We start from the raw sequence: 23,608 nt of genomic DNA, 5'->3' as shown, positions 1-23,608 counted from the left end.
TTGTGGTAATTCCACAATAAAAATGAAAAATCCATAAGCATTTTTATTTATTATAAAAGTAACGCATCGTTGCACCAACGTTAATTTCTTAGTTTTGATAAATGTACTATAGTGAGGTAGGATGGCAACATTAGGGGAACCTAGGCAAAGGGTATGTTGGAATTCTTTATATTGTCTTCGCAAGTCTTCTGCAAACCTGAAATTACTTCAAAACGAAAAAGTTTTTTAAAAGTACTACAGAGGGACTTTCCTGGTGGTCCAGTGGTTAAGACTCTGCACTTTAGGGACTTCCCTGGTGGCGCAGTGGTTAAGAATCTGCCTGCCAATGCCGGGGACACAGGTTCGAGCCCTGGTCCAGGAAGATCCCACATGCTGCAGAGCAACTAAGCCCGTGCGCCACAACTACTGAGCCTGCGCTCTAGAGCCCGTGTACCACAACTCTGAACCCACGTGCCTAGAGCCTGTGCTCCACAATGAGAGAAGCCACCGCAATGAGAAGCCCACGCACTGCAACAAAGAGTAGCCATCACTCGCCGCAACTAGAGAAAGCCCGCGCGCAGCAACGAAAACCCAACACAGCCAAAAATCAATAAATAAAATAAATAAATTTAAAAAAAAAAGACTCTGCGCTTCCATTTCAGGAGACGTGGGTTCGATCCCTGGTCGTGGAATTAAGATCCCGCATGCGCGATGTGGAAAAAAAAAAAGTACTGAAGAAGCCAAACCATGCAGGGCCTTCCTTGGAGGCCACTCTGAAGTGTTTGGATTCTGTCCTCTGAGCAACAGGGCATCACTGGAAGGTTTTCAAAAGGTGGGGCAGAGTCCAATGGGTGTGAAAAGACAAAACACAGCTTCTCATAAAAATTGAAGACAAAAAAACCCCAAAACAAACCATCGCACAGCTTTTTTTTCTTTATAAGCAGATATTCATTTTTAATTATTATTTATTTATTTTTGGCTGTGTTGGGTCTTTGTTTCTGTGCGAGGGCTTTCTCCAGTTGTGGCAAGTGGGGGCCACTCTTCATCGCGGTGTGCGGGCCTCTCACTATCGCGGCCTCTCTTGTTGCGGAGCACAGGCTCCAGACGCGCAGGCTCAGTAATTGTGGCTCACGGGCCTAGTTGCTCCGCGGCATGTGGGATCCTTCCAGACCAGGGCTAGAACCCGTGTCCCCTGCATCGGCAGGCAGACCCTCAACCACTGCGCCACCAGGAAAGCCCCGCACAGATTCTTAAGAATTTCCGAATTGTCATAACGTGGAGGCAGAGCTTCCCTGCCGCCAGATGGAGATGGCCTTGACTGACCCCAGGCCATGTGGTCCCTGTGACGGTGGACACATGGTGGGGGGAACGTCAGAGAGAACACAGCATCCATTGATGGAGTGGACAGCGGTGGGGAGGGAGTGTCCCACAGCCGTGTCATAGGAGGGTCCTGGGGGAGACAGGGAGGAAATGGGAAGGACAGAGGCTGCTGGGGCTGGTGGGGGATTGGGAGGGAGGCCTGTGGGCAGAGAGGGCTGGGGAGCCACCACCCTCAAGCTTCCTGTGTCCCTCAGCCAAGCCCTCAGCCTTCTCCTCATACCCACCCTGCAGCTCCATCAGCAAGTCTCCTGCTTCAGCTCCCTCCCTCCCCTCCCTGACACTCATGCTGATATCTCCGCCTCTTCACTCCCTCCCTCACTTCCTCATAGCTCCCAGAAGAGGCCCAGCTCTCCACCTGGGGTCTTGCCCCACTTTCCTGAATTTTTTTTTTGGCGGTACGCGGGCCACTCACTGCTGTGGCCTCTCCCGTTGCGGAGCACAGGCTCCGGACGCGCAAACTCAGCGGCCATGGCTCACGGGCCCAGCCACTCCGCGGCATGTGGGATCTTCCCGGACCGGGGCACGTACGCGCGTCCCCTGCATCGGCAGGTGGACTCTCAACCACTGCGCCACCAGGGAAGCCCTCCTGAATATTTCTGAGTCTTCTCAGCTCATGAAATTCTTCCTCGTAAAATTAGATGAAACTTCCCTTTGATCTCAGTCCTCCCTCCAGCTATCATCCTCCACCCTCTCCTCAGCTAAACCTCCACAAAGCCCCATTTGTCTCCTTGGCCCAGACTCCCACTTCCTGCCCTCAGGCCACCCCTCCCCACCCAGCCCCTGGAATCTTCCATCCCACAGATAAGAGCCACACCTTTCCCTTGGCCTACTCATCCCTAGTGCTGCTGTCTCTCTCTCCATTACACCCCTCACCTCCTGAGGAATCATATGCTTATTGGCTTATCATCTGTCTCTCTCACTAGATCATAAGGTGATGCTATGAGCTGAATAGTGTTCCCTCCAAATTCATACGTTGGAGTTCTGTCTCCCAGTACCTCGCAACGTGGCCTTATTTGGCGATACAGTCTTTAGAGAGGTAATCACGTTAAAATAAAGTCATGAGAGGGGGCCCTAATCCAATATGATGGGTGTCCTTATAAAAAGGGGGAAATCTGGACACACATAAACACAGGGAAAAGGCTTTGGAACATGAAGATGGCCATTCATAAACCAGGGAGAGGGGCCTGCAATGGATTCTTCTCTCAGAGCCCTTGGGAGGAACCAACCTTGCTGACACCTTGATTTTTCAGAGCTGTGAGAAAATAAATTTCTGTTTTTTTAGCTCTGCAGTCTGTAATGGTTCGTTATGGTGGCCCTAGCAAACAAATCAGCTGACAACAAGAACTTTGTTGCTCACTTCACTGTTCCCAATGCCAAGAGCAATGCCTGACATGCAGTAGGAACTCAGTACAAGTGTCTGTTGTTTGAAGGAATGAAAGAACTCCTTTCCAAACTCAATGGACACTTCTTCCAGTCACCTGATAATTATTGTTTAAAATGTATTTATTAGAATAGGGGAAACATGTAAAATATACAAAGGGATTAAACAGTGAAAAGCATATCTGCCCAGAAATATTCTATGAAATAAGCATCACATGCTTATGTAGACGGGTGTCCTTTGAAAGACTTCCACAAATCATCGTGTACCCAACGTGCTGCTGGGCACTTGATGGTCTTACTGTCTTCATCTTGTGGAGCCAGCCTCGAAGATGACCCCCAGTGACCCCTGCCTTTATGTAGAGTCCCCTCCCACACTGAATAGGACTGACTACGATAGGATATTGTGGAAATAACAGTGTGTGACTTCTGAGGTGAGGTCATAAGATATTGTGGCTTCCACGTGCTCTCTTGGATCACTTGCTGGGGGAGGAAGCAGTCGCCACGTTGTGAGGCTGCTCAAGCAGCCCCGTGGAGAGGCCCGCGGGGTGAGGAACGGAGCCTCCTGACAGCAGGCAGCACCAACTCATCAGCCATGTAAGTGCGCCATCTTGGAAGCAGGTCTGTCAGCCCCAGTCGAGCCTTCAGATAACTGTAGCCCTGGCCGCCATCTTGACTGCAACCTCGTGAGAGACTCTGAGCCAGAACAGGGCAGCTAAACCTTCCCAAATTCCTGATCCGCAGCAACTGTGAGACACCATAAATGTTCACTGTTGCTTTAAGCTGCTGAGTTGTCAGTCATTTGTTTCCCAGCAGTAGGTAATGAATACAGTCTTGAAGACAGCTCCGCATCAGCCCATTGAGAGGAGCGCCATTCTGTTTAATGCCTGACAAAGATCCCATGGGCATATTTTAGTCCCTGATTGAATGTGTCTCTGAGAGCCCTTAACACAGCCTGTCTTTCTCCCGTTGAAGCATCCCCTGGCTTCACCCAAAAGACTCTCTCCTCACTTCCTTGGGTCCCAGCTCCCTGGTTCTTATTCCCTTGTGGGTGTCTGTTCCACTCCTTAAACGCTGGGGCTTCCTGGGGTTCTGTTCTAGGCCCCCTTTCCTTCCCATTCAACGTTCATGAACCATCTCAAATGACCCATCTGTCCAGCCTCTCCCCAGCCCCTCGTTATGCTGCCAACTCCCCAACCCCCATCTCTGTCTCAGATCCCTCTAGAGCCCTACATCATCCTCCCTCTGGACAGGGGCATCCCACAGGAACCCCAGGCTCAGGAGTTAAAAATTAAGTGTATCTTTTTCCCCAGTCCTGCTCGTCCAGGTCCAAGTATGCCTCCAACTAAGAGATGGTCATGCCTCCCACCTATAACCTCATGCCATCCTGGACACCTCCTTCTCTCCCTACAATAGCAACCAATCCAGCCTTGTCGATTTTGCTTGTTGGAGAGTTAGTTCAGCATTTCTTTTCTCTTCCTCATCAACCCCCTCAGTCCAGGCCACCATCTCCTCCCACCTCGACAGCCATAGCAGCCTCCTCACTGGTCTTCCTGCTGCCATCTGCTCCATTCTCTAAATGACAGTCAGAAGGAACTTTAAAGTTCACGTTTGACTTTGTCCCCTCCTCTGCTTAAATCTTTTGCTGACTTATACTTTCCATAATGAAGAAAAACAAAATTCTTAACATGTTGCATAAGTTCCTCCTTGAATTGACGCCCACCAACATTTCTCCATCTCACTCCTGCCTCAGGACATTTGCACTTGCTACTCCCTCTTCTTAGAACACATTCCACTCAGATACTTTATGACTCACTGCCTTGTTTCCTTTAAGTCTCCACTAATGGCCATTTTCTCCAGGAGGCCTTCCTGTCTGCCCCTCATGAAACAGGAAACCCCAGCCTCTTACCCTACTTCATATTCCTCCTCACCACTTATCACCTCATGCATGTTATTTGCTTGTTTGCTTACCAGTTTGTGTTTTTCTCTCCTTCCCACTAGAATGTAAGTCCCACGAGGGCAAAGATTTTGTCCACTTTGTTCACTGTGCCCAAACCCAGTGCCTGAAAAAGGTCCAGCATACAGCAAGCACTCAATAGATAGAAGCAGTGAGTGAAATTCTACTTCTTCCTCCCTCAGATTTTGGGCTTCAGCAACACTGAACTGCTTTTGGCTGCCCAAGCACAACATGCTGTTTAATCACCTCCAAGCCTTTACTCATGCTGATCCACCTTCCTGGAGGGCCTTTCCTCCACTACATAGATATTTCATAGGATTCCTTGAAGAGTCTGCTTGGGTTATCACCTCCTCCAGGCAGCCTTCCCTGATTACTGCTCCTTTGCCTGGTTAAGTACCCTTTCCTGGGCTCCTGCAGTATCTTGGACATCTCAATGGTCAGACTTATCATTGTGCTTTTGAAGGACCCGTTTGTTGCTTGTTTGCTTATTGTGAGCATCTTGTTAGCAAACCTTCTTTCTGGTAAATCCTTAACATATAGTCTGGTAGAGTCAGCGCTGAGTGAATGCTTTTATTTATTCATTTATTTTTTGCTGTATGCGGGCCTCTCACTGCTGTGGCCTCTCCCGTTGCGGAGCACAGGCTCCGGATGCGCAGGCTCAGCGGCCATGGCTCATGGGCCCAGCTGCTCCGCGGCATGTGGGATCTTCCCGGACCGGGGCACAAACCCACGTCCCCTGCATCAGCAGGCGGACTCTCAACCACTGCGCCACCAGGGAAGCCCATGAATGCTTTTATGACTGACTGAATGAGTGAGTTGGCTTGGGTCTAGCCATAAAAATCACTCTGTGACTGTGAGCAAGTCCACAACTCTCTGTGGACCTCAGTTTTTCTCAATCTGTGAAACCAGGTGTCTCACCAACCAGCTGTGTTTATGAAAATATACAATTTCCAGTTCCAGCCCTGGAGGTCCCGATTCTGGAGAAGAAAGGGACTTCTACGTGTAATATACCCCATGGGTCATTCTGATGTGGCGACAGCTGGACACCATGGCTTCTGAGACCCCCTTCTCACTCTGCAGACCTGAGACTCTGCTTTGACAAGAAACCAGAAAGGGAAAGCGGCACTTGATAGCCCTTGTAGAATAGTCCTGGGGGATTCCCTGGGGGTGGGGGGTAGAACACAGGCAGGAAGAAAGAGACCTTCCCCTCTCTCCTATCAGCCTTGCAGATTGAAAGAGGAGGAAAAAACAAGCACAGCTGCACAGGACAATTTAGCCCTTTCATTAGGAGCTAAGTTCTTGGCTGGCTGGTTGGAAGAGGCCGCAGGATGACCCTGGCCCCCTCCCTGTGGCCATTGCCGTAGCACCATCTGCCCAGTTTTTTCGCACTGCCCAGGCCTTTTCACCCCAGCGAGAGGCCTGGGGTGTCCTTGGGTGGCCCTAAAGCCTTGAAGTGGGGCCACAAGGGGAAGGGGCGTTCTCATGAGAAAAGAGGGGGAAAGAGCCAGAGATTTGGGGAAGGAGACATTTTAGGGCTGAGAATTCCACGGATGAAGGTAAATCAGGCCAAGCTGTGGCTGTTGGGGGCATACATAACTTGGGAAGCCCCACATCCTATTTTTTTGCAGCTCTGCCACTCCAAGGTGATGCGGGAGAAATTCTACTAGCCCCTCGAGCCCCACTTACCTTCTCTGTGAAATGGGTGTCCCCATAGTGGCAGCTTGGGTAATATTGTAAATAGGCCTGTTGTGTGCCTCCCATTTCCAGCACTCTGGAATTTGGGGGTAGATTCCTGTGCTAGAGGTCAGGGTAGAGGGTTTGAATCTTGATCTGCCATGGACACTCTGTGTGTCCTTGGAGAAGACTATTGCCCTCTCTGGGTATTTTTGCAAGGTAGGTGGGAACAGAATCGAGGCTGTCTAAGGCAGTTTGTACCTCAATTACCTTACCTTGCCCACATACGAAGAGTATTTACTACCGACAGGATTTATCACTGTTGTTGTCGACCTTGATCCCCTGGCTGAGGTAGTGTTTGTCAGGTTTCTCCAGGTAAGTTACTCTTTTTTTTCCTTTCCATCCTGTGCTCTTTGGAAGGAAGTCACTATGTGCAGCCCGTACTTTAGGAGTGACAAGTTATGCTCCATCTCCTTGAAGGTGGTGTATCTACAGAAATTATTTGGAATTCTTCTGCAAGGAGATTTATCTATTTTCTCCCACTTATTTATCCACTCATTTATTTATATCAGTATAATGCTTTATTTTCTTGTTCAAATTGTCCCAGCTTTGGTCATTAGAAGCTCTTTCAGTTGGTTCCTGTGACCCTTTTTTTTTTTTTGCAGTACGCGGGCCTCTCACTGTTGTGGCCTCTCCCGTTGCGGAGCACAGGCTCCGGACGCGCAGGCTCAGCGGCCATGGCTCACGGGCCCAGCCGCTCTGCGGCATGTGGGATCTTCCCGGACCGGGGCACGAACCCGTGTCCCCTGCATCGGCAGGCGGACTCGCAACCACTGCGCCACCAGGGAAGCCCTCCTGTGTCCCTTTGACATGCTGCCATCATTGTGGGTTTTGTTTGTTTTTTAGCACTTCCTTACTTTCTGGCACTGCAAGATGATCCAGGCTCATCTTGTGTATTCCTATCCCAGTCCTAGAATAAGCCACTTTTCCAAGGAGCCCTGGTTCTTTTATTGGAGAATGGTATTAGAAACCAAGTTGTGGATGCTAGGTGGGCTCATTGCTACTGGGGTGTTGTTGCTTCTAAGCCCTCTCAGCTGATGGAGCAAAGAAATAAGTGTGTATAGGCTAACTTCTGTGTACACACATATCCGTACATATTTTTATATGTATCTATCAATCTACCAATCTATCTACATCTGTATCTACGTTAAGCTAAGCATGATGAGTTCACACGGTCTCCAGCTCTAATCCATTACCACATGGATCAGTCTAGTCCCTTGCTTGTCTGTAACTTCTCACTCCAATAGTGAGAAACCCACACCATTCTTCTTCTGATGGTCAAATTGTCTGAACTTTGGCTGATGGAAGTCCTTTTAAGCCAGCTCCTTTCACTTCGTTTCACCATTCTTTGAAGACTTCCTTGCTTCCCGACACAAGACATTTTAGGTTCACCTCATACCTTCCCTGCACAATCCTGGAATCAGCCATTTCTCTAAGAATGTGGGTCTCCTTTAGTGGGGAATGGTATTTAGGAGCCAAGATCTGAGCACTGGGTATGCTAAATGCTATGGCAGTGTTCCCTAGCCCTCTCAGTGGGCAGAGCTAGAGAATATGTGTGTGTGTGTAAAGCAGGAGCTCACACCGATGTCTCCAAATAAAACTCATAGCCACAGACCCTTCCTCTGTTCCATATTTTAAACTTTCATTTCCCGTAGTGAGAACCCAGGTTGCCAAATCGTCAATATATTTACTCATTTCTTCTATCAGACAACAGAGATAGTAGTTTCAGAATTATAACACCAATACCTTTGCCAAGTACTGTTAATTAAAGTTTCTTTGTAGTTCTCTTTGTTCTTAGAATATATCCCACTAATAATCTAGGAATAAGAGTTTTGTGGCCAAACTTACTTAAATTAATTGTTTTCTTTGTGTGGTTATATTATGAATTTTTTTTTTTTTTGTGGTACGCGGGCCTCTCACTGTTGTGGCCTCTCCCGTTGCGGAGCACAGGCTCTGGACCCACAGGCTCAGCAGCCATGGCTCACGGGCCCAGCCGCTCCGCGACGTGTGGGATCCTCCCGGACCGGGGCACGAACCCGTGTCCCCTGCATCGGCAGGCGGACTCTCAACCACTGCGCTACCAGGGAAGCCCCTATATTATGAATTTGACATACAATTAAGCTCATTTTTTTCTCTTTTTTTTAAGCTTAGGGTCTAGATTTTCATCTTCTCATTTATTTTTGAAAATGTAAATTGTTTACATGGTTAAAAAATCAAAACTGTATAAAAATATATTCAGAGAAGTCTCACTCCCATCCCTTTATTCTCTACTGCATTGCCACAAACTCCTTATGAGTAACCATTTGTGGTTGGCCAAAAAGTTTGTTTGGCTTTTTCCAAAAAACCCAAATGAACTTTTTGGCCAACCCAATAATAAGTTTCTGATTTATCCTTCCTGGGTTTCTTTTGCGTGATCAAATAAATAAATACATGCGGAAATATATAATTAAAAATTTTTTTCTTACATGAAATGTAGCATACTATACATAATCCTTTACACTTGCTTTTATTTTATCTTTTGGTTTAACAATGTATGTTTTAAATCACTCCCTACAGGTTCATAGAGATCTTCCTCCCAGCTTTTATGGCTGCATAACATTCGTTGTATGGTACCAAAATTCATTTTGCTATTACAAATAATACCTGAGTGAATAATCTTGTATGTAAGTTTTAAAATATTTGTGTAAAAATAAATAAATAAATAAATAAAATATTTGTGTAATTATAGCTTTAGAATAAATCCTAGAAGTAAGAATCCTGGGTCAGAGGGTACAGCGCATCATTCTGCTGATATTACCAAATTCCCACCAAGGATATATGAGAGTCCTTATTTGCTCAAAGGCTCATCAACACGTGTTGTCAAGCTTTTGAACTTTTGCCAGTTGGATGGATGAGAAATGGCATCTCAGTGCAGTCTGATTTGCATTTAAACTTCTCACATGTGTCAGTCCCATTCGTATATACATTTCCCCAGAAGTGCTGGGCCATTTCAAACAACCCCAGTAGACTGGATTTCAGGGTTGACCTAACCCCATGTTTGGTTGGTGGTCATGGCTCCCATCACGCCCAGGGCCAGTGGGGTCTCCACAGAGGATCGCAACCCCTCACTCCCCCTCTCTGGTTCCTGAAGGCCACTGACCCTACCCTCAGCCCCCCACCAGGCAAGGGAGAAACTGCTTCCTCCACACAAAGAAGACTCTGAGTGAAGAGCATATGACTAGGCCTCTGAGAAATGCTGAAGTCTTGACCTCCTCCACAAATCAGAGGGCCAGCTGGGGCCGAGGAATGATGAAGCCAGGACCTCAGGGTGCAAAAGACTGGGGTGGGATTGCGTTCCGAGGAAGTTGGATTTGGAGACACAGGGCACCCAGTCTCCCCAGGATGATTGACACAGCCTCTTGCTTACCTCTCAGACTTAAGGCTCTTCCACTCCATCCTCCCCTACCTGGCTGCCTGTGTGACACGCCTAAAACTTGGAGATGACTATGGCACTCCTGCGTTACGAACTTTTTTTGGCTTTCTAGTTCGGATCTCACCCCTACTCACTTTCTGAATAGAATCTCCCTCCCTCCCTACATACCTTATATCCACCCATCCTCTCATCCATCCATCCATCCATCCATTTATCCCTTCATTCGTTCATCCATCCATCCATCTATATTAGGTAGATGCACAACAAATTACCTCCAGCTCAGCATTTGAAACAAAAACTTATTTTTTTACATAGTTTCTGTGGATCAGGAGTTTGGAAGCAGCTTAGCTGGGTAGTTCTAGCTCAGGGTCTCTCATGAGCTTGCAATCAAGTTGTCAGCTGGGGCTGCAGCCACCCAAAGGCTTGTCGGGCTGGAAGGTCCACTTCCAAGATGGCTTGCTTGCATGGCTGCTAAGTTGAGCAACATGGTTATTGACAGAAGTCCTCAGTCCCTCGACACATGGGTGTTTCTGTAGAGCCTCTTGAGTGTCCCAACAACATGGTGGCTGGCTTCCCCCACAGCAAATGACCCAAGAGACAGCAAGGTGGAAGCCACAATGTCTTTATGACCTAGTCTCAGAAGTCACACACCGTCACTTCCTCCACATTTGATTCTTTCAAGGTAAGTCTCTAGATCCAGTCCACACTGAAGGGGGCTCCACTTTGTGAAAGGAGTGTTAAGAAATTCGTGGAGACTTCCCTGGTGGCTCAGTGGTTAAGAATCCGCCTGCCAATGCAGGGGAAACAGGCTCAAGCCCTGGTCCAGGAAGATCCCACATGCAGCAGAGCAACTAAGGCCGTGCACAACTACTGTGCCTGCACCCTAGAGTCCGCGAGCCGCAACTACTGAGCCCACGTGCCACAACTACTGAAGCCCGCACGCCTAGAGCCCATGCTCTGCGACAAGAGAAGCCACCGCAATGAGAAGCCCACGCACAACAACGAAGAGTAGTCCCCGCTTGCCACAACTAGAGAAAGCCCGGGCACAGCAATGAAGACCCAATGCAGCCAAAAATAAAAAATAAATATTTTTAAAAAAGAAAGAAGTTCGTGGGCATGTTTTAGAATCACCATGCTATCCATCCACCTAGCTAGCAAACATTAATTGAGCACCTGTTGTGTGCCTGGCCTTGTGAGCAGCTCATAGTCCAGAACCTTGAAAAAAGCATGTTATCTGGATCAGGGGTGCAAACTCAGAAGTCTGCAGGGTCCAGGAAGTAGCATGAACAAGTAAAGTGAACCAGGTGAGGGCTCTGGTGAGCTGCCTACCAAGTGCCTTAGCGAAGGGAGAGGTTGCTGCCCAGCTTCAGAAGTTTATGTAAAGCCTCCTTATTTTTAGACACTGACAACTGATTTGCTTTGGTTTTTTTTAAACCTTCTGTTTGCCTGGTTTGGCTCATATGCCACCAGTTTGCAGCCACATTGAATTTTCTCAATGTTCTTCCCAAACATTCATTTATTCATCACAAACATTTGAATGCATGGGGCCCCTTTCACACATTATAGATACTACCTGCCATCAGCCCCTGCACACCCTATTTCTTTCTCCCCACAGTGAACTCCTATTCTTCCTTCACAACCCCGGTGCCAGTGTCCCTCCTCTGGGAAAACTCCTTGGACCCCACCTCTAGGGGGTGTTACTGGTTCCCTCCTCTAGGCTTCTAGCATATTTGTGTCCACAGCTCCATTCCAGCACTTTCCTGCTTCCTTTACCAGAAAGTGAGCTCCTGAGGGATGAATGAAAAGACAGGTGCTGCTGAGAAGAGCGGGGAAGATCGTCTGGGGCCACCAGGCAGGACTTCCCAGAGGAGGTGGTCCTGGGAGGCCTTGGACCTCCCCTCAGCTGGGGGGCTCTTGGCTGCCTCCCCAGATGGTGAGGGGCGAGGTCTGCAGGGCCTGAGGAGCTCCAAGTGGCCAGGGACGGGGACATGGCTGGAACGAGAAAGCCAACTCCTGGATGAGTCATCCATGGAGTCAATCCTACAATAACAAGCAAGGGCTGGACTAGGAGGAAAAGAGACGGGGGGTGGGGGGCTAATGGATGGACTGAGGGAAGCAGGATGGCCCTCAGTGTCCCCTGCCTTGGGGTCTCCAGCCCCAAGATCCCCTGGGGCCTTGGCTCCTGGTTTCCACTGCCCTTGGAGCTAGACACTTCTCCAGCCCTCCATAGCCCCCTTGCTGGTGGGTCTCCCTTCAGCCCCTGCCTTCCTTCTACTGTGTTCTCTACCCAGCAGCTAGAGGAATCTTGATTAAAAAAATCTGATCACATTACTCCCTCCTTAATTCCCTCCATGGCTTTTCAGGGGTCTAAGGAGACAATTCAAACTCTCTGTGATCTGCAGAACCCTGCCCACCTCTCCCACTTCTCATGTCCCTGTCCCTCTCACTCTGCCTCTTTTGTGCCTTCAACCTGCTCTCCTGCCACAGGACTTCTGCATGTGCTGTTCCCTCTGACTGTAATGCTCTTCCCTGCCTTCTTTCACTAGTTAATGCTTCCTCTCTTGTCAGATCTCAGCTTAAGCCTTCATGGCACCTCTCCCAGATCCCTAGAATCTACTGGGTTCCTTGGATATGTACTCTTTTTTTCCCTTTAACAACCATACCCCCATTTGTATGAAGTGTTCATTATTAAGATTTGATCCCTTATCACACTGTGTGCTACACGAGGGCAGGGACCCTCTGTTATATCCACCCTGCTACTCCAGCTCCCAGTACACACGCTGTCCCTGGAATAGAGTGGGCAATCAATCAGTGCATCTCAGGAACCACTATCCCATGCAGGACATGAAAAGTGCTTGTGGCTATTGCCTCACAACAGGCAAGGGAGGGAGCCAAAGCAGAGGCTACTGGTTCCATTGTACAGCCGAGAAAACCGAGGTTCAGAGAATTTAGGCAAACACCCATGATCCCCCAGGGAGGTAGTGGGCAGCCAGGGACTTGAACTCAGGGCCCTTACATATATATCATGGGCTCCTCTACCATGAAGCCGTTTTAAGAGCTGACCAAGTAAGAAAGATAGTAGTCCTGGCTGGGCAGTGTGACACTGCGTGAGTCACCCCTCTCTGTGTGGATCTCCCTGCTGTAAATTAGGACAGTTAAACAAGTTAAGTTTTAAGTTTCATGGGCCCTGAGAGGTTTTGTTCTCATGGATTTCCTTCTCTGTCCCTGCTACCAGATTGTGGGCATCCTAGGAGAAGTTGGGACAGTGTCTAAAGCACCTGTGTGTCCACAGGCGTCCTCCACTCCCAACCCAAGACCTGGTATCAGGGAGCTCACTTAAACATCATGTTTCCCCTGCAAGAAGAGAAGGTCACTGAGGAAGAAAACCATGTCTTTTCTGTCTTTTTTCTTCCTACTATTTATGAAGTGGACAATGATCATCAAAGCTTTTGTTGGCTTAACCTGCATTTCCATCTCCCTCCTTCTGGTTTCTTCGAGAAGTTCTCCCCACTCCATGCAGTCCTGGTAGAGCTACCACTATGTGTTCCCACCTGAGGGGTGGGCACAAAATCTATTCTGCCAATCAGATTATCCTTGGTACCCTGACCATAGTGGTTGGTTCAGGAATAGACATGTGACCCAAGCAAGGCCAATCAGGATCTTCCCTAGAATTAGTATATAGATGTAGGGGGAAAAACTTGTTGTCATTGTACTAGGACCTGAGTAAGCCTGGAGTTCCTGGAGGCCTTCTTCCTTGGCCACAGGGAAAAAACCACCAGAAGAATGATGACAGAGCTCTGGCACCAGTTCTCACTTTTAAGACCCTAAATCCCTTTTTTATTTAAGCTAGGTTGAGTTGAACTTCTGTCATTTACAATCAAGAGTCCTTGGTGGGTAAGGCCAGTTTCATCCAGGGGAGGCCATGGGTTATGTTACTGTGCCCTTCAGCCTCCCTGATCTGAGTCGCTCTTGGCCCCCAGCCCTCACAATCATCTCTGTGCCACCCCCGACTGTCACCATCAGAGAAGAGGAGCAAACCACTCCTTTCCAGCCCAGACTTATGCAGCTCAGTGTTGTGTTAGTTGCAGCCTCTGAGAAACAGAAGCCAGAGACAGAGTTAGAAGTGCACGAGATTCATTGGGGGTGATGCTTGTGAAGAGGATAAAGGGGAGAGGGAGCAGGGAGAGTCAAGGAAGAGCCTTCAAACCATGCCACAGGTTCGACATCTGTGAAAGGAAAGGGGGAGGAAAGGAGGATTGGGTAGGAAGAACTTCAGCCTGTGCTAGAGCACTGAGGACGTCTCAGCCAGCCCGATGGGGGCTCTGGCACAGGCTGCTTATAGAAGAGTCCCATATCAGGCAGAAGGGGCAACGCTTGTACACAGTGTGCTCAACCAGGGGCTGCCCAGGAAGCACGTGGCCTCAGCCACAAGCTGTATCTTGAGTCATCCACAGCTTTCTGTTGAAGGGACATGTGAGAGGCGCACTCCATGGCTGATACAATACCCTGGAACGTACTCATTTTAATAAGGGTGTGTAGGGGGCAAGATTCAAACCCAAGCCTTCTGTCTGCAGAGCCTGTGTCTTCTCCAGTGTCAATCTTCCGCGTACATTAGGGACCACAAGGTAAATAAGCCTTGTCTGTAATGCCAGCTCATATTGATTGGTAGCAGCTGCCTGGGCTCTGTGTTGAGGAGGATTCTGAGGCTGCTTTTAGGTTCAGCAGGAAGTTCCATGATTGATTAATGATGTCTACTGTGGGTGGGAGAGGGGTGAATGTACACACGTGTGCCAAGTATTTGCCATCCTGATAGCAGGAACAAATAAGTATTTATTGAATGAATAAATTCTGAACCCCATGACTTTTTTTTTTTTTTTTTTTTTTTTTGCGGTATGTGGGCCTCTCACTGTTGTGGCCTCTCCCGTTGTGGAGCACAGGCTCCGGACGCGCAGGCTCAGCAGCCGTGGCTCACGGACCCAGCCGCTCCGCGGCATGTGGGATCTTCCCGGACCGGGGCACAAACCCGTGTCCCCTGCATCGGCAGGCGGACTCTCAACCACTGCGCCACCAGGGAAGCACACCCCCCCATGACATTTTTTAAAAATTAGGCAACTGTCTTCCCCCAAGTAAGACTGTCCCCTGATGAGATGTCCTGGCATCTGGCCCTGGGAATCTCAGAATCATAGTTAAGAGATGCCACTTGCCAGGGACCTATTATACGCCAGGCACTGTGTGAAGCCCTTTCAATGCATTATCTCATTGGATTCTCACTAAAATCTCATGAGGAGAGGATTATAACCTCCATTTTATGCTGAGGACACCGTGGCCTCAATCTGTGCAAGGCTACTCAGCACATCGATAGCAGAGCCCGTTTCCACATCCCTTCCCGGTGTTCTCCACTCTACCATACGTAAGACCGGCGATGGATTTTGTTATTTCTCCAAATTCAGTGTAGCAATTGGAGCAAGATTCAGTTATTCTTTTACCAAAGAGAGAGGAAATGAATACTTGAATAGTCCTTGGAAAATCCTTTGGAAATTTCCTGAGAGATGAACCAAATCCAATCCAGCAGTTAAGTCCGTGTATTTAGAGGCTGATTTCAAAACCATTCGTCCCTACCACAAACACCACCATTTTATGTGTTGTATATTAATTCTGCTGTGTACCAGACACAGTGCAAAGCACCTTACACTCATTAATTTACTTAATCCCCACCATGATCCTATGAGAAAGTAAATATTATTCTCTCTGGCTTACAAAGGATGAAGCTGAGGCTCAGGAAGGTGAACTTTTTTGAGGTCACACACAATACGAGGCCAAGGGTGTAGGGAGATGTATGTGTGTGTACAGTTTTGGTTGGATGTGCAATTGAGCCATCTAAGTAGAAAGTATTTTTGGAAGAACATGTGATAATAATAAAGTTGCAAAGAATGTCAAGAGACCCAAGGAATGGACTTTATAATGAGAACTTGTGGTTTATATGCAATTTCAGATCCATTCCCACCCTTCATATGCAACCTAATTTCCTTTTGGATGACCAGCTGTTCCTGATATGTTCAGGGTTAGTGGAACCTTGGGCACATGGCCCAATGAGCATCTCTCTTTTAAGTCTTTGAACCTGTCAAGGAGAGACGCATAGCTTGGGATTCATTGTGGTAGCACAGGAAGGTAGTTTGTTCCATCATTTCTAGAAATGGATAGTCTTGTTCAATTTTGGACTCCACAGTTAACTCCTATCCAACTTTAGGCAAGCTACATAACCTCTCTGTGCCTCAGTTTTTTTTCTTCATCTGCAAAATGAGGACAATAATAGAATCTTCATCATAACTCTGCATTACACACTTAGAGAAGTACCTGACACAAGGAAAGTTCTACTTTGGTGTGTTTGTCTGTCTTGATGTAATTCCATCCGTCATCAAGGGTTTGCAACTCATTCCTGCCAATGAGACTCCTGGAGCCTCTCACTTATCTTGCGTTTTTCAGAGGACGGACCCGAGCCTTCTCACTGATTCTGTGAGCACCCGATACTCCACCAGTCCTTCATTTCTCTGCCTAACTAACTCACAGTCAGTCCTGCTGCCTGCAAACCCAGAACACTAGATGTCATGTCAATTCTGTCTCACTGCAAAGCTGGAAATCTAGAACCTCCAAGTTACGATCCCCCCAACTCCCAGCGGAATTCTGCACCTGACATCGACAAGTCTGTTCTCTCGAAAACTCGGGTCTGGAGTAGTGATACCAAAACCATCCAGACCGGCTCTTGCAGGTTGGAGACGGTTTATTTGATTTCGGAATACATACCATCGACGGATTCCCCCAGGCTGAATGGCACGGTGGAGCTAGTGGGGATTCTTAGTCCCGAATTAACAATGAACAAATGGAGGTCCAGGGATGCGAAGGGACTTGTTAAAAGTTACATAGCAAGATGGAATGGCTCCTAGCTCGGGTTCTATCTGCTAAAAGACTGGTTAACCTGTGTGGGTTGGGAGATGGGCTGTGAATGTTGCTTGGACTCTGAACTTAAACCCTTACTACTGTACTCTGTTTTCAGTTCTTCACTTACTCCCAATTTTTTTTAAGCTTAGTACCACCTCAGGGCCTTTGTACATGCTTTTTTTTTTTTTTTTTGCCTGGAACTCTGATTCTCTTCCCCACCCCTTCCCTCACTCTTCACCTAATTCCTTCCTCCTTTAGATCTAGGCTTCTCTCCTCCTTCCTAGACCACCAGCTCTAGACTGAGGCCCCTACTGTGCCCAGTGCTAACATTTGTCTGTTTCCTTATTAGCAGTTCCCACACTCAGGTATTACTTTTTTCTGTTTTTCTGTTTCTTGACAATCTTCCCCACTAGGTTGTACATTACCTGAGGGCAGGGGCTCTGTCTTGCCCTGGCTCAGTGCTTGGTACAATGTTTGATAAAGTAATGGGTGAATCCGAGTGTCATCCAACCAGAAATAACTTTAGTTACCGTCTAGTTTCCCAGTCTCCCTCCAAAGCTGAGGCCTAGCAGGGAACAATGGCTTGGCCACAATCACACAGCCAGTCACTATTTGAAAGAAACAAGACCAGAACCCACAAACAGCCTCCATCATCTCTAAGCCACGAGTTGGGTGGTCATGGTGGGGTGTAGGTGGGCTTCACAGGGGAAGGGCGTTGGGACATATGCTTACTCCTCGCCACCAAATCTAAGAGGCAGGTACTATCATCACCATCACCATCATCATCAGCATCTCCATCTTACAGATGAGGAAACTGAGACTTACGAGAGTTCGCGACTTGCTGGAATGGCCCAACGGGCAAATGCATGAGGAAGAGATTCGACCCCTGCTCTGAATCCGAAGTCAGTACGCGCTTCACCCAGTGTCTGGACTGGGCTGGAGCCTCGCTCTGTGAAATGGGCGCTTCCCAGGGATGGGCGGGCTGCGAGACAAGGGAGGCGGGAGCGCGGGGAAGGAGAGAGGAGCAGCGCCGGCTCGAGTTCCCCTTGGCAGCCGCGCGTCCCTGGGCAGGGAGGGGGGCGTCTGGTTCTCATCACACGCCGCGGCGGGTGGGGTGGGGGAAAGGCGCCGGCTCCGAGGGGCGGCCATTGGCCGCCGCCGGGTCCCACGAGGGGAGCAGCCCCCGCCCCGCCCGCCCCGCCCCTGCGGCCGCCCTCGGTGATGGCCCGGCCGGCGCCGCCCGCGGCTCTTCCAGTCTCTCCCTGTCCCCAGTCTCGGTCTCCGCGCGTCTCTCCCGCACCCCTTCTCTCTCTCTCTCACAGTCTCCCCAGCTCCCTTCGGAGATGAGGCAGGGGTCGGCGCCCAGGGCCAGCCCGCTCCGCCCGCTCCAGGGCTAGGCGGGGGGCCGGGGGCTGCACCGGACAGACCGACGCGCGGACCGGACCCAGTGAGCCGTCGCCCAGGAAAGGAGCAGCCGCCGCCGCCGCCGCCGCCACCGCTTGTACCCCGTCACCATGGTAACGCCTGCCAAGGCCTGGACCACCTTGCTCTGTCCCCTTTTGATGGGGCACAGCCCTCGAGGGGATGTCCAGGGCAGACCCCCTACCTTTGACACTGAGACAACCCTCAATTCCTGGCTAGGGGTCTGTGCTTAACTGCCTCCACCAGCAGGGGAAGGGTGGAGGGTGCAGGAATCCATCTCTGGCAACGATGTCCTCGCCATCTGTCCACGCGTGAAGTGGATGGAATAAGATTGGATGTCTGGTAAACTTTGATACGGCCCCATCCCATAGCACAGATCGGAGCTGGAAACCTACCTCTGGGCCTTGGACAAACTTGGGGTGGTGATGCATTTCAGACTTGGGGCTGAGGGTCAGATATGCCCACTGTTGCCACACGAGTTCGGATGGAGTTGGGGGTTAAAGTCCCCTCTCAGCCCAGTCAGGCAGCACAGGGCAAGGAGGGTTAGGGTACAGAGTGGAGAGGAGGGAATTGCTCACCAGAACTTGGGGTGGTGTTGATCCTTTAGACTCAGGGCAACAGTGTCAGATCTGCACATTGGCCCGGCATGAGGTGCTCCCAGGGGAATTGGGTGGGGAGGTAGGCCTAGGGGAGGGGGAGGACAGAGGGCAATACCCCACACCGTGTCTTCCTGGGCTGGCACCTCAAGAAGGTCGCGGTGTTGTGTGTTTGTGTTTGTGTCAATATCTGGTAAAAGAAAATGAAAGAAAAGCCTGTTAGCAGGGAATCTCAGCCCAGCTCCAGCCAGGCCGAGGAGCCCCAGGCCGGTTCACAGGAGCAATAGGGATTTGGAAAAGGGCTGTGGGGACAGGTCGTGGCTTTAGCCCCTTGACTGTGATCGACCAGGTTGAATTTGTGTCGGTTGAACTTGTGCACACGCAGAATTCTCTACAGACGTGTTCACACGTACACACAGAGAGCATCCAAACACTCACCCGGCTGACTACACGTGCCCTCTCACACACGAGCCGTGTCCACCTGCTCTCCCAGATCGCTGGAATATGAGCATACGCCTGCATACATACTACAGACATACTACAACACCAGGCTCCTAAATCCGTGTACTGCAGGGCAGGTGTACACACACGTCACTCTTGGAGCTCTTTGGCAGTAATCATCATAAGCTAATGGTTATTCACCTCTCACCGCAGGCAAGGCGCTGAGCTGGGCAATTTACACGCGGGAGATCACGTAACTCACACCTGCTCTAACAGTAAACCTGCTGGTGTCTCCACCCAACAGATGGAGACCCAAGGCTCTGGGAACTTAACTGACTGCCCAAGGTCACTCTACCAGGAGGTGGCAGTTAGGACAGCCTGAATTCTGAGCCTGACTCGGCTGTCACGGCCACCCCAGAGCCACCTGCCCCAAGTGGTGTTTGCCAAACTTTGCCTGGCTTCAGACTTAACCCAATTATTAGTTTTCGAATGCAGAAATTCCTCGCTGAACCCCAGACCCCTCAGATCAAGGGTCAGGCACTGGGTGGCTCCTCTCAAAGGGTGAACAATTCTTTTCTGAATGGGAGTGAGACAAGTTTTCCTCCCACCTTTGTCTTTAAATATATTAAAGGTAGTCACCTGCCCATCTCTCTGGCATCACCTCTATACTCCAGCCACTCTGACTTTGGTTCAGAGCCTCTTGTGTTTCGTGCTCCCTCCTGCCACAGGACCTTTGCACATCCTGTTCCTGCTAAGTGGAGCACCTTCCCCTAATGAATTCCTATTCATCCTGTGAATCTCCACCCAAATGTCACCTCCTCAGGAAAGCCTTTCCCGATTCCCCTGACTTTCACTCTAGCATGCTGTATATCTTTCCTTCGTGGTACCCATCAGTTGTAATGTTTGTGGGGCAATTTGATTAATGGCTATTTAGTGTTCTGGGGCAGTCCAAGGTCAGAGCATCTTATGACAGGGATGTAGGGTTTATCCCGTCCCACATTTCTGAAGTTTCAGTATCGTCATAACAAATTTTGCATATCCACTTACTGGATAAGGTATTATAAAAAAATTATAAAATTTACTACTTATTATTTGCTTAATATTTTTCTTTAAATCAACTTACTTTATAAACTGAAAAATATATTTAAATAGGAAATTTTATATCATGACCATGAAAAATCAGTATTCATTGTCATAAATAGAAAGTAACTGTAAAAATACATACAATGAAGGCAAATATATGTTAGAAAATTCTAGCTCGATCAAGTTGGCCATGGATGATTCTAAGCCTGAGGACGATTTTCTTTTTCTTAAAAGGAGTAATAACTAAGTGTCTGAGAGGTGTTCAAGATATACTGGCACTGGGGCTTCCCTGGTGGCGCAGTGGTTGAGAGTCCGCCTGCCGATGCAGGGGACGCGGGTTCATGCCCCGGTCCGGGAAGATCCCACATGCCGCGGAGCGGCTGGGCCAGTGAGCCATGGCCGCTGGGCCTGCGCGTCCAGAGCCTGTGCTCCGCAACGGGAGAGGCCACAACAGTGAGAGGCCCGCGTACCGCAAAAAAAAAAAAAAAGATATACTGGCACTGAACTTTCTCTTTGGTGTCATCAAGAGAACTGGGAGAGAATTGGAGTAACTTTCTTACTGTGATTTCATGTCAAGTTCGTGTCCTCCCCACATCGTCTTGTGGGCCACCTGTGATCCCATCGCATGCTTTGAGAAAAACTGATTGAGTCCAATTCATTTCATTCAACATTGCCGAAGTACTTACCTCATGGTGGTCCCCCAAAGTACCTACTGTGTGCCAGGCCCCGTGTAAGGATCAGGGCCTGGAGATGAGTCAGCCCTGCTCCCTGCCTGGGGGGCTTGCAGTCGCTGGTGAAGGCAGACCATTCACTGAGAATTCTGTGCTGTATGATGGGTAGTGGGAGTCCGTCCCTTTGCCTAGAAGCACATGTATCATGAAAAAGAGATGCGGGTCGAGCAGGGCTCTGAAGGGTGGGAAAGAGCTCACCCAGTCTGGGGAGGGGTGAGTGGGAGTTCAGGCAGTGCTTCCCAAAGTGAGGAACCCACCATGGGTCCCAGGAGGGGAGACTTTTGCTGGCGCTTAGATGAACATTTTTTATATAGCTTTTCATCTTAATGGGTGCTAGGAAGTGATTTAAACAGCACAGTCACATGATAATAAATACAAATAAATTTAAGTTGAAAATGAAGTGACAAAAAGACTAACATGAAGTAAATAATTAATATTAAGGAAACAATAAATTAGGTTAGGTGAACAGCGAGAAAAACTCATGAATGCAACGCATGGGTCTTTGGGAAGCCCCGAGCTACAGTGTTGTGTGTATTAGACGTAGGAAGGGTATGCTGGGTGTAGATTGATGGGCCACTGATGCCAGGCTGAGTTGCTCAGGCAATGGGGAGCCACTCAAGATCGTTGAGCAGTAGAGGGTCACGGTTGGATCTGTGTGTTAGAAAGGCTATTGTTGTGGCCAAAGGGGAGCCTGGCCTGGTGGCAGGGAGCCTGGGGAAGAGGCAGAGGAACTGGGAGTTATGTGGGCAGGTTCATACTCCAGCTCTACCATTTACTTGGGCTCAGTTTCTTAACCTGTAAAATGGGAATAAATATACCCATCCCATAGAGTTGTTGGGAAGATGAAATAAAAGAATGTACAAAAGGTTCTTAGGATAAGGCATGCCACAGAAGCCTTGCTCAGTAAGAAGCAGTTCTAGTAAAATTGTTATTACCCTTATGTGGTTTAGGTGGGGGATGGTGAACCCCAGGGCAGAGGCAAAAGGGATAAGAGGGAAAGGAACAAACACAAAACTAAGGCCCAAAGAGGTGAACTGACTTGCTCAAGGTCACACGGATGATACATAACAAAGCTGGACTTGAATGTGGGTCTTCTAACGCCCACTTGCTTCTCAGTTCACTGCGTCTGGGTTGTTTTTCCAGTTTCTGAAAGGTTTTATTAAGGAGCCAGTTCTCACTCATACTTCCACCCACACAAAAAAGGATTTAAAGCAGGAGAAGCCTTAGTTGGATGTGAGCAATAACTTCCTGGCAGCCAGAGCAACAGAACGCTGGGTTTAGACTCTCCAGCCTGGAGAAGTTCAAGAGGAGGCCCCCTGGTAGTTGAGCCTTGTGGTCACAGCTTGACACCCACTGGGCTGCATCTGGCTTACAGATGTGTTTGGTTTGGCCAACCTTTAAAATTTGGGGAGGTTTTACTAAAATTTCAATAGACCTGGCAATGCTGGGCAAAGGCAACTCTCGGCTGGAGCTGATGAGATGCGGTGTGTGCCCCAGGCCCCACCACTCCCTATTGTTTCCCTGACACTGAGGCCGACTGTCAGGGGCCACTGACCAAGGGGCTAGAGGGGTTATTTTCTCACACTTGGACCAACTCCGTCTTCCATGTCAACTCTCAGGCCCCTGTAGGCATTTGTATTTGTGGCTGCTGGTTTAGACCCTCCCTGGACCCGAGTAGGGAGATGGATGAGACAGACCTTTGTAAACTTTCTCACCAACGGTGGGTTAACTGATCCCATTTGGGAACCATCCCAGTTCCAAACCTTCCTGAACCTGATTGTACCTTGAATTCTAGAAAGGCCCCACTTGGAAGGGCCCTTAGAGATAGAAAAGCCCAATGGTCCCATTTTACAGATGGGGAAACTGAGGCTAAGATAACTCAGTGAGTCAAGGGTGGAATCTCACCTTTCCTAGGCGTTTCTGCCACGGAGGAGAGCAGGGGTTGAAGGTAGTAGCCCTAGGACACTGCCTACCTCAGCTTTTCTCAGTTCTCTCTCTTCCCAAGCTAGGAGGTGTCGATGCTAAGTGATGCTAAAATCTTTGCCTGTTGGAGTAAATGGATAAATCTGGACCTTTAAGAAGAGTTCAGCCCACCTCTCAGAAGGCCCAACTAACAACATCTGGTGAGACCATTTAAAAAGGGAACCAGACTTAAAAACACACACACACAATCATACTTTTATATCCCCACCCCCAATTATAAGAGCCCTACAGTCTGGTAACAGAACGTTTGGAAAATCCAGCAACTATGAGGAAAAGTAAAACTGTGACTTACGAGGCCCCCGTCCCTCACAGCCCTCAGGGGTAACTGCAGTTAACACTTTATTTCATGGCCTCTCGGCTTACACACACTTTTACACAGTGGAGATCACACTGCATGGGAATTTTTTTTTCAATTCCAATGGTCAGAAGAGTAGTTACTGCTGGACTGGGGGCTTGGCCTGGGAGGGGGCTTCTTTCTGGGGTGGTGGAAATCTGGTCTGTCCATCTGGGTAGTGGTTCCAACGGTACATACAGAGGTAAAAATGCATCAACCTATGCACTTCATACTTGTTTATTT

General features: G+C 48.9%; 1 protein-coding gene across 1 annotated transcript in view; it reads left to right on the top strand.

The window, feature by feature from the left end:
• Nucleotides 1-18,054: 18,054 nt before the first annotated feature.
• Nucleotides 18,055-23,608, top strand: part of KIAA1755 (KIAA1755 ortholog) — a 42,812-nt gene continuing 37,258 nt past the window's right edge. Inside the window, exon 1 of the mRNA XM_060285485.1 lies at nucleotides 18,055-18,292. Coding sequence (XP_060141468.1) covers nucleotides 18,290-18,292 — 3 coding nt within the window. The 5' untranslated portion in view covers nucleotides 18,055-18,289. The remainder of the gene's footprint in view (nucleotides 18,293-23,608) is intronic.

Source organism: Globicephala melas, chromosome 15 (assembly GCF_963455315.2).
Source record: "Globicephala melas chromosome 15, mGloMel1.2, whole genome shotgun sequence".
Classification (NCBI taxonomy): Eukaryota; Metazoa; Chordata; class Mammalia; order Artiodactyla; family Delphinidae; genus Globicephala; species Globicephala melas.
This window is presented reverse-complemented; position numbering and strand designations above follow the sequence as displayed.